General features: G+C 58.4%; 1 protein-coding gene across 3 annotated transcripts; it reads right to left on the bottom strand.

Moving 5' to 3' along the window:
* Positions 1–4,119: 4,119 nt before the first annotated feature.
* On the bottom strand, positions 4,120–10,793 carry ULK3 (unc-51 like kinase 3). 3 transcript variants are annotated; one of them, XM_019441444.2, is made up of 16 exons: positions 10,610–10,793; positions 9,823–9,963; positions 9,616–9,736; positions 9,034–9,138; positions 8,150–8,293; positions 7,859–7,941; positions 7,353–7,508; positions 7,103–7,208; positions 6,863–6,903; positions 6,532–6,634; positions 6,338–6,402; positions 6,174–6,252; positions 6,057–6,097; positions 5,624–5,671; positions 5,368–5,434; positions 4,120–5,249 (listed from the first exon to the last, which is right to left on the bottom strand). In XM_019441444.2, exons 1-16 carry the CDS (start codon positions 10,709–10,711, stop codon positions 5,233–5,235), a joined length of 1,419 nt encoding a protein of 472 aa, XP_019296989.1. In that variant the 5' UTR covers positions 10,712–10,793; the 3' UTR covers positions 4,120–5,232. The 3 variants fall into 3 exon arrangements, with proteins under 3 accessions (XP_019296989.1, XP_053744814.1, XP_053744816.1); XM_053888839.1 differs by having other exon boundaries at positions 7,353–7,418; XM_053888841.1 differs by lacking the exon at positions 10,610–10,793 and having other exon boundaries at positions 9,616–9,659; positions 9,823–9,936.
* Between the last annotated feature and the right edge of the window lie 289 nt (positions 10,794–11,082).

The raw sequence follows: 11,082 nt of genomic DNA, 5'->3' as shown, positions 1-11,082 counted from the left end.
CTCACCTTGGAGATGGAAGGTATAACAAAAAGAAGGCAGGGCAACCGCTTTCCAGCCCTGGCACTGCTGTGTGACTTAGAGTAGGCCCCTTTCCCTCTCGGAGCCTATTGTCCCTGCTGTGACATGAAGAACTACCGCCTCCCTAAATAATAATACATGTTTTAAAGCCGTCTGGAAAGCCTTTGGCACATGGTAGACCATCAATAAATGACAACTCATTCCTTAACAAAGAAATGAGGAGCCCAAATCTCATGCTACTTACTTGTGGGGGGTCCAGGAAACCAACCAGGCGGCCCCACAAGCAGACCTCCCAAGGGGCCTGAGCCCCAACATGCTACAGGCTAACCCCAGGTGTCCCTGCTTGCACCAGCCCGTGGGGAAGCTAGTCAAGATTTAGAGACCGAACAGCCTTCTGAGGGTTTGGTTTCAAGGGCAGTTTCCATTCGGTTTCCTTTGTAAAATAAGGACAAGAAACATAAAACCTGTTCAGTAGGTAATGTGGGGAGAAGCAGGTGGGAGAGAGAGAAGAAAGAGAGGATGAGGAATTAGGAGGGTGGGGGAGGGAGGGACGCAGGCTCAGGACAGGGAGGCTTGGGCTGTCATGCTGGGCCTTCCCTCCTGAGCATCTCTGGGTAAGGGGCCTAGGCCCCGGGGGTAGTCTCTGGATAAAAACCGATCCTGACCTTCCGAGAGAGCTGGAGGAGACCCAAGCTGGGGCCCCAGGCTGGATGTAGGGCGGGGGGGCCTCCTCAGCAGCATCAGCAGCCAGGCCCACGTCAGCACTCCACCCTCCAGGGGCCTTCTGCCTAATGGGATTGGACAGACCCCTTTTCCCTCAGTGGTTTGCAGGACCCAGAATGAAAGAGGCAGGGAGGCAGGCCTTGCGGAGGTGGGCAGTTAGCACTCACTGAACCCTCACAAAATGAGCTGGTTGGGGCCTAAGGTCAGGGAGCGGGAGGGGGCTCAGCCCTCACACTGGTTTCTTCCTCACGCCTGGGAACCCCAGGAAGCCCTGACGTGTCTGTGTATCCCTGGAATGGGGGCAGAAGGCTCTGGAGCTAAAGGAGCCAGCTCTGGGGCTTGGGCAGAGACAGACGAGAAGGACAGGCTAAGGGGTCCCCAGGCGCTGCTGGCCTCTCCCTGCCTCCCCACTTCCCTCCCCTGCTCTCAGGGTTTCTCTGTCAGTTCCATGCCCCTTTCATTTCTGTCTTCCCCATCTTCTGCCTCATTCCTGGCTCATACCTGTCTATACCCATGCCCTCAGCTGGGGGCTAACAGCCACACTGGGGCCTCCTCTGTACCCGCCGGCACTCCCAAGCCCTCAGCGCCTGTCTACGTGACTACTCCCTTCCCAGCCTGCTTCTGCTTCCACCTGTTCAGTCACTTGGTCCATGACCGGTCTGCCCACCTGGTGTGATGTGAGGGCCACAAAGAAAGCCACTTGCCCCCAAACTTCCCTGTTCATAGCAAGCAAATCCCTGCCATTACGGCACCATCATTTAGTGTAAACCATTTACCTCTCTGGGCCTTTTTCTTTCTCCTTTCTTCCCTCCTTCTTTCCTCTCATGCTTGTAGGCAGTCTGAGGATACAGGAGATGTTGAAAGGGGACGAGACAGCCCCTGCCACCCCCCTGCACGCTTTCAGGAAGAAAGCAATGGCAAAGATGGCCGGCCTGCTCCCCTCACCCTGACTCCTGATTCTGGCCCCATAATACTGGAGATTTCAGGAAGATTGGTGATCCCTGCCCAACTCCAGTCCCTTTCTTCTGCCTTCTACCCACCCAGACAGCTCAGGCCTAGCTCTCAGAGGGAGAGTGGTACAGAGGAAAGCAGTGACTTTCCAGAGGCCAGCTGGTCTCCAGGGAGAAGTTGGGAGGGTGAGGGGGTTTGGAGTTCAGAGGACCTCCCCTTCCCCCATTAGCCAGATGGTACCTCCTCAGACATGAAGGCCCCCGGGCACGCACTGGGGACATCTGGGGGAATGTTCACTTGCTGAGCCTGAGAGGCTGGCCGTGCCTACTGACCCAGCTGATGCCTGAGGCTGGGTTGGGGGTGGGGAGCTGTGCAAGGGGAGCAGGAGGGAGCCACAGAGCCTGCTCCCCTCCCTCTAACCCTGTGCCTGCCAGGCCTAGCTGTTCCCAGAATCCTATGGGGCAAGACAGGGAGAGCAAGGGGGCCAGGGTGGGCTGATCTGGGGGAGCAGTGGCACTGAGGCTGCCTCAGCCTTATTCAGCAGGAACTATGCCTCTGTGTGCGTGATCATGAGCATAAATCCATGTCGGGTCTGCATGGTTCTGTGAACCTGAACATGGCTTTGTTGTTTTTGTATGCTGCCTGTGGCCTGTTAGGGTCTGTGTCTGTGTGTTTGTGTGTCTGTGGGATTTCAAGTGTGGGTATGAGTTACTGTAGAGAAAGTGATATGGCCCTTCCCTCATATCGCAGCCTCAGGGTTGGGCTATCTCCCAGGTCGTGGGGGGGTGGGCGGCGGCTGGGACAGCAGCTGGCTTCTGGGGACAAGAGCTTTTCTCGATGACCTCCTGAAAGGACCAAGGTTCGATGTCCTGCCCTATGTCCCTGCTTAACAAAAGACATGGCAGGCTGGGCCCAGGGACACCTGGGTCCCTCAGTCTGCTCCAGTGGCCCACCTGCTTCTCCCAGGGCTGGTTCCTTGGGAAACAGGGGTCCAGGCTCAGGTGCTCCTCCAGCTTGGCCTGGTGCTGGCTCTGGGCTCAGGGGACTAAGTGGAGGTGGGAGGACAGGGCAAAGTGAGGCACGCAGACACTGGAGCATGTCTGCCCTGCTTTGCACACTTTCAAACTGATAAAGGTGAGAAGTGGAAACTTGCTCCTAGGAGGGGAAAAAAAAAAAAAAAAAAAAAAAATATATATATATATATATATATATATATATATATATATATGAACATATATACATACGTATTGTGTGTCTCCCCCTCTGGTCTCCCTCTGAAGGTCTCCCCACTGCCGTCTCTGTCCTTTGCACTTGTGCATAGGACAGATTAGCATATTTCCCATAGGTCTCTGCCATTCAAAGAGAACCCTAGAGAGTGAGCCCCACCTCCTCTGGCTGGGCTGCCTCCCTCCTTGGCAGGTGGCTTAGACAAAGGACAGCCAGGAGGTCATTTACACCTTTTGCTCAGGAAGGGCCCTTCCCCAGGACCTCCTCGCTGGCCTCAGCCTCCCAGGCCTTTGCTATACCCAAAGTGGGGCCACTCCTCTCCACACCCACACACGTGAGTTTTGGGCTCTGTTCTTGCACAGCCAATGCAGATATTGTGGGCCAACCCTCCAGCCCATAATCCTTCTGTTCAACTGTCCTTTGAATCCCATCCTTCCTCATTCCCACTGTCTCCCCCATCCAGTCTTCTCCATTCACCTGCCCACTGGGTCCGGTCATTCTTCTTCCTTCCCCTCATTTTTCTCATTGAAGCTTTCTTGTGCAGCCCATCCCGAGATAACCCAGAGTGCATTCCTCTCCCTAAATCTAAAAATTAACATTATTGAACTTGTACCATGTGTCAGGCTCACAGTAACTCAATCCTTACAAATTGCCACAAGGCGCTTATCTTTATCCTCATTTTACCAAGAAACTGGCTAATCTATGGGTCCCGAGCTTCAGGGCCAAATGGCAGAGCCGAGACCTTAGCCAGGCCTTCTGCCCTCTGGACCACTGCTCTACACTGCCCCCCAACGGCCAGGCCAAGGGTTTTGGGGAAATCCGATCCCTGAGCCCTTCCAGTATGGAAGGCTGAGCATCTTGGTGGTATCTGAGCTAGGCAACTGCTGCCTTGGTTGCTGCCCCAGGGGTTGGGCTTTAAGTCCCCAAAGATGCTCCTGAGACCTGGTAGGGGGAGAGTGTGGGGCCCTGGAGAGCTGGGTATGAGCACAAGACACCCTAGAGGATGCCCTGTGTCCCAGTCTGGCTCACTGCTCACTCACCGGTGCAGGGAAAGGGGGGATGGGGTGGCCAGGGGTTCTGTCTGGGACCTTCCCCCGCCCTCCCTGAGGTTTCCCAGCTTTTTCTGGGGCGTCTCCAGCCCCAGCCTGAGAACAGGTGCTACCTCTCTTGTTTTTCCCAGGGCAAGAAGAGAGGCACAAGTTCAGAAAATAATTTAATAGAGAAACCATGAATTATATTCTTTACACCTAGCCTCCTGCAAGGAAGACAGACTCCTCTTGCCCCAAGGAGGCACTGACGGGCACAAAGGTTAGAGATCGTCAACACCCTTGTGCACTTTTTAAAAAGGATCCCCCAAGTAACTCCACGTGTGTACATTCTTCTCCAGATTAAAATCACTTAGCTCACGTGGCGAGCTGAGGAGGTATTAACAGCGCCATTAGAGAGATGGGCGGATCCAGGCCCAGAAAAGGGAAGGGATGCACCCAGGGTCACACACTGGGGTAGCAGCAACATCAGACCTCCTGGATCGCCGGGTCCTCTGCAGCCTGATGGGTCAGGCAGCCCCTACGCGGGCCCCTTCCAGGCCAGAACCAGCTCTGTGGCTAGTAGGGGCCAAGGATAAAGGCTGAGGACCCCTCCCCTCGTGCCCCCTGGGCCAGAGCAGGAACAAGGCATGGCTTTCTTAAATTTGCCCCACCCATATGAAGTACATTATTTTCACGTCTGAAGGATTATCTTAAAATATTGAGAGGGTGGGCAGGGGTCAGCTCCCAGGAAGACTGGTGAGCTCTGTGGGGTGCATACCGTGGGGTGGGTGGTCCCTGAGGGGTCTTGGAGAGCCCCATTCCAGTGCAAGGAGTGAAGTGAGTTGCAATAAGGGCTCCCAGGAAGGGCAGGGGTGGGCACAGGCACAGCTGCCTGCTGACAGAGAAGGGGCAAGAGCAGAGGGCTCCCTGTCCTGTTCCCAGAACAAAAACAGAAGCCCGATGCCCCAGAAGTGACAGGCTCAGGGTCCAGCAACCACCAAATAACAGAAGTCATATGAAGGAAACTTCTCCCAGAGTCCTGCTCCCCTTCCCTCAGGGGCCAAGGCCTAGTGTTCCCAACACAAACACGGGCCATCAGGGTCTGGGAAGTGCAGAGTATCCTGAGGGGAGCTGGGGATCCTCGGATGTGGGGGGTCACAGAGTTGCCCATCCAGGAAACCTGTTCCACAGCACTGCAGAGGACCACAGAATTCTGGGCATCAGTCTAGGTGAGTGTGTCCCCCATTTCAGGTGGCTTATGGTCTGTCCAGTCATCCTTCTGGGGTTACTGCAGGGTGCAAGCTGTGGAGGGGAAAAGGAGAAAGTCAGTCTTAAGTCTCTGGCCAAGAGGCAGAATCCAGGGCTGCCCCCAGCCTTCACCCCTCCTTGGTAGAGGGTCAGACCCCAGGGCAGGACTCACAGCTACGAACAGACTCCGACAGCCCCTCTTTGTCCAGGCTCTCGGCTGCCCAGCGGGACTCCCTCATCTGTGGAGCATAAAGGCGGCACAGGGGTGAGAGGCAGCCAGAGGCAGGCACCGAGCCACTGAGAGCACAAGGGCAAAGGACAGAGACGGCAGTGGGGAGACCTTCAGAGGGAGACCAGAGGGGGAGACACACAAAGGGGCGCAGGGGACAGCCAGCCAGGAGCAGAACTCATCCGGCCCGTGTGCCCACCTTGACCTGTTCCTTCAGGTATTCAGCTCGAGCCATGAGGTTCTGAACCTGCCAAGGGAAGACGTGCCATGGGGTGTGGGTCAAAGGGGCCTTCAAATTGCTTGCCTCCTCACTCCTGAAACTCTCCACAGCCCTCTACCCCATCAGAACAACCTCCCCGACCTCGTCATCCCTCCCTTCTCCAGAAAGCCTTTCCACCTGAAGCAGCCCAGCCCACTTCCTGCTGCCGGGTTCCCAGATCCGTCTGTTCCATTGCCCTGACCCCCAGCACCCGTGCCCCCTGTGGAGCGCAAGGGGCTACTGATTTACCAAGTCTGTGAGGACTGACTCGCAGACTTGGAACACGCTGAGGGAAGCTGAGGAGGTCCCCCATGCAGGAGCAGGGTAAGAAGACAAGAGGAAGCCCCCCAGCGCTCCCAACCCCAGTGGGCACCTCAGCATGAAGCAGTTCCCGCCTCCGGCCTGGGGGCTCCGCTACAAAGAGAAGGAGGACACGTGGTGAGGGCCGGGCAGCCCAGGGCCTGGGGAGTGTGGTGATAGGGGGCCTCACCTGCCAGCAGCACCAATAACTCCCCCAGGCCGTGCTGGTACAGGTCCAGGGCATCCTGCTCCCCACCAGCTTCCTCCTCCTGCAGCCACGGGGACACCAGGTCATTTCGGGTCATGACCCGGACTCTTCCTGCCCCACCGGGACCCCTTGCACTGGGCACAAACCTTGGCCATGGCAGCCGAAGCCACGTCCAGGGCAGCGAGGAGGCGAGGTTTGTCTCGGGCCATCTCTGGGATGAGGGCAAGGAAGCAGGGTGAGGAGAGCAGCCTGTTTTTCATCTCAGGGAGACCACCCCATGTTGCCTCCCCCTCAGGCTGGCGGGACGCTGCTGGGGGCCGAGGCCAGGAACCAGGCCTACCTCTGAGCAGGTCTCGGGCTGAGGTCCCCTGCCTCAGCAGGGCCTGATTGGAGGAGGAGACGATGGCTTTGAGCTCCTCAGCCCGGGACACGTACTGCCCCACCTGCAGAAGGCGAGGGGCTGAAGAGGGGCCATCCCACCCCACCTCCCTCACCAGCACCCACCTCCAAGTTCTCCCTCTGGGTCCTCAGTGACTACTCCAAGCTGTAATGTCAGGGGGTCGACTGAGGCTCAACTAGGAGAGGAAGTTCTGGTTCTAAGTTCTAAGGAACCAGTCTGCAGAGGCCCCAGGCTCCCTCACCTGCTTCCCTCCCGAGACTCCCTCACCCACCTTTGCCTTAATTGCCTCCTTCCGCTGGGCATCCACTTCATCTGTAGAAAGGGGGGGTTCACATGAGGAGTCTGCCCTGCCCCACACCAAATTCTCTGGAATCCTCAAAAGGACCAAGTTCCAGATTTACCCTCTGCTTTGTCTCCCAAAAAATGCTGGGTGGGGAGCTGCTTCTGGAATCCATCCACCGCAGCTGTGGCTGCCCCACCCCTGCTGCACCCAGGGGCTCCAGGCACTCACAGTGCAGGGCGGGCACGAAGAAGTCCAGAGCTTTGCAGTAGAGAGACAGAGCAGCCGCGGCGTCCCCGTCCTGGTCCTTCTTCACTGCCTGCACCACGAGGGCGGTCTGGGGGACAGATCGGGAGTCACGTCCGCCTCCCATGCTCACCATGAACAGAGAAGGGCAGGTCCCCCGTTCGCCACCGAACGGGGTAGATGAGCCAGCCCCCCAACCTGCCCTCACCCCACCCCATCCCACCAGCCTGCTCACCGCTCGTGCCAGGCTCTCCCCACTGGGCACATGCTCCAGGTCCACCCAGGGGTGGGCGAAGAAATCCTGGAAGGAGATGCGACGGTTGGGGTCCCGCTCTAGGAGCCGCTGCAGCAGGTCCCGGCAGTCTCGGGAGAGCGGGGGCCGCAAGGGGAGCTGCAGGGAGGATGGAGGACAGATCACATGGGCTTCCAGCACTTCAACCCCACCCAGGGGTCCGTCAGGACTGGGGGGCGCCAAGCTGGGCCTGCGCATGCGCCTGCTTGGCTTTCCTCCCAAAGGGGCCTGCACAACAATCCCTAGGGCCAGCCCTTTGCTGCCTGCTGTGAGCTGGTCTGGGTTTGCAGAACCATACGGAACTTCAACTTCCCCTCTAGAGCGTGCCCCAGCACCACAGAGCTGGCCCAGAGCCCACACCCCAATCTGTGCAGCTGGCAGTGAGGTCTCCAAACTCGGGGCCCTGAATCCCTCTGCCCAACAAGTGCCCAAGGCCCTTCAAGACTCACCTCGATAACCCGGTTGCTCCGGATCTTCTCTTCCAGCTCCGCAAACGACCTGGAGGCAAAGGGGGGCTGCCCGAAGAGGGCTTCTGTGGAAGGGAGGCAGATGGCAGGCTGGGAGGGGATAGGGTCAAGCCTGGCCTGGCCCTCCTTTGGAAGATACCCCCAGAGCAAGGTCCCTGGGCCCGTAGAGTCACATTCCTTAGACCCCTTCAGGAGTGGCCCAGAGAGGCCCGGTGTGAGGACACGTGATGTAGGATGCAGGCCCCGGGGTAGGGCCGGGGACAGAGTTCTCACCGTACAGGATGACCCCCACAGACCAGAGGTCCACACGGGCGTCGTACTGCCGCCGACACACCATCTCAGGGGCCATGTAGAGAGGGGAGCCACGCAGTACATGCTTCTCGTCCCAGGGGGACATGTGCTGTGCGAAGCCGAAGTCTGCAGGCAAGAGGCAAGGCAGCAGAGCTCCACTTGTAGCTGCTTCTACTCCAAACCTTTAAAGCCTCACCCTGGGCTCCAGGGCAGGGCTCCTCCCTGGCTCCTCCAGGCTCACCAGGATCAATCCTACCCACCAGCCTCTGCTCGCAGCCCCTCACTCCAGATCAGCCTAGAACACCCTCCTACATCCTCCTCTGGGAGCCAAAATAAATCCCACTCACCCTGCACAGCCTCCTCAGGCTTCCTTTTCCAGGAAGCCCACCCTGATCGTGTGAGCTACAAGGATAAGGGCCCACTAGGGGTTAGAAGCTCAGGTTATACCTGGCTTTCTGGCCTCCAGCCTCAAGTCCATTCTTTTCCAAGTGCCATCAGGGGCCACAGCCACGTCCTCCCCCACCTCCCACCCTCCAACACTGCCACATACCGAGTTATAGGCTGAGCCCTAATCCTGGTGACAGACCAATTCCTGACCCTGCTCACACACTGAGCCTCGTCACACACTGAGTCTTGACCCTGACACGAGACTGAGCCCTGGCCCAATCCAGTCCACTTCTGGAGTCGAGTGTGGGTAGCCTGAGAAAAGTCCTGCCTTTTGGTGGTGGGGCTGCACTCCCCAGCCCATCACTGTGTGATGACTCAACAGAGGGTGCATGAGAACCAGGGCTGCTGAATGTGCCCAGGCAGAGGGAGGCCTCTGCACACCCACCCTCCAAACTGCATCCCTGCTCTTCCGGACACACCTGCCAATTTAAGGTGGGGCTTCTCTAAGGAGCTCAGCAGAATGTTCTGTGGTTTCAGATCCAGGTGAGAGATATTCCGTTCATGCAGGAACTGCAGGGCACTAGCTGGGGAACAAGACCCACGTGAAGCGACAGGTCAGAGGAGCCCATCTCCCACCTGCCTCTCGCCTCCCCATCTGACTCTTCAAGCTTTAATACTTAAGTATCAGGTTCCTGCCACTTCTAAGAATTTGCCCCTTATGCTCTTGGACCCCTTCACAAGTTCCCCCTCCCGGCAGGCTCCCCAGCCCGTTAGGTTCTTGTTATGTTCCTTGGCAAAGCACTTGGGTCCTACCCCTGGGCCCTGGAACATTCTATGAGTTCCTTATATTATGGAAACCTGGACTCCCCACAGATAGGGGACTCTTCTCTGTCTCTCATGGCATCCTTAAGTCAGGGATAGGCACATGAGAAAGAGGGGGCCCTAAAAATCCAAGCTGGAACAGAGACAACTGCTAAGAAGGGCTCTAAGCCTGGGGAGGGGGACTGAGGGGGGGCAGAGATCATGGGAAGGGGTGTCAGGCTGGGGTCAGAGGCTTTTACCCAACTGCTGCATGAAGACACGAGCCACCTTCTCAGGCAGAATCCTGCGGGTATGAATGAAGCGAGACAGGTCACCCCCTGCACAGAACTCCATGATGAGGTAGATGTTGTCGCTGTCCCACTGTGATTATACAAGCAGACAAACAGCTTGAAGAGAACGGCCCTTCTCCAGGTCCCTTTAGGGGTGGCCCCACCCCAGGCCCGCACCTGGAAGTCTTTCAGCTGTACAATGTGGGGGTGTCGAATGCCCTTGAGGATCTCAATCTCTGTCAGTAGATTCTCCACGGATGCCTTGTTCAGACTCTTCTTGGCCACGCACTTTATGGCTACCACCTCACGAGTGTCCTTCTATGGGGACAGGAGATGAGATGGTTCTGCCTTGAAGGGGCCAGAGGGTTCTGGTTCCCTCTGCCCCTCTTCCCCCATCAACTGGGCCTACCGGCTTTCCATCTTCCCCTTCTCAGGACAGGGAGGCATCGGATTCTGGAATCCCCCCCCTTCCCTCCCCCCCCCCCCCCCCGCTTCCCCACCCACTCTGATGTTCACCAACCCTGTTCCATAATCTGTTCCATTGTATTCTAGACTGCCCCCACTGAGGCATGTCATTCAGTGTTCTAGACCGACGCACTCCGCTTCCTAACTGGGTTCAGCCTTCTAGAACCCTGTCCCAGGCTCTTCCCAGCCCAAGTATCCTCCCTGTTTTGCGCCTGTTCTCCGGCCAGTGACACGAGCTCCACCGAGGTCTCCACCAAACAGGGCTGCGTGGGCGTGTGTTTGTGTTTAAGACCTAAGGGTGGCAGTCGGCTCTCAGCAACCACCTCACCCACCGAAGGACACACGGACGCTGCCGGCCGCCCGCGGGCCCCTCCCTGCTCGCACGCCGCGTCTCACCTCTCGGACGGGCGCCCACCGGGGCTAGCTCGGGGTCTGGCGGGCACAGGGGCCCGGCCCTCGACGCTTCCCCGACCCCGGGGATGCACCGCCCCGCACCCACCTTGGCGTAGGCTTTGTACACTGTGGCGTACGTGCCACTGCCCAGGCGCTCGGTGAGGATGAAGCCGTCCAGCCGCGGGGGGCCCCAACCGGGCCCCGCCATCCCCGCCGCCCCGCTCCCGCCGTTTCCTGCTTTCAGGCGCGGGGTTCCGGCGCGCAGCCCAGCGGGCAGAACGCGCGGCCGCGGGGAGCACTCCACGCTGCCCCCAGCGCCGCCCGCCGGGACTGCAGCGCGGTGGGCGGGGCGCTGGCTTCGCACCAGGTTCCCCAGGTACAGTTCCCGGGCGCCTGGTGATTGCGTGATCCGCCAGTGCCCGCAAGGGTCCTTTGGGAACACTGAGGTCCTTGAGGGCTGAGGCCAGCAGACAAGGTCACCAGGAGGAATCCCATCCAGGCTTTATGGCTCACGTGAGGGGCAACAGGGGAGGCGCCAGGCTGAGCAGGTGTGTGGAGTGGGGGTTAAGTCAAAGAGGC

This window comes from Panthera pardus, unplaced genomic scaffold, assembly GCF_024362965.1.
Source record: "Panthera pardus isolate Hobbes unplaced genomic scaffold, ASM2436296v1 HiC_scaffold_24, whole genome shotgun sequence".
Classification (NCBI taxonomy): Eukaryota; Metazoa; Chordata; class Mammalia; order Carnivora; family Felidae; genus Panthera; species Panthera pardus.
This window is presented reverse-complemented; position numbering and strand designations above follow the sequence as displayed.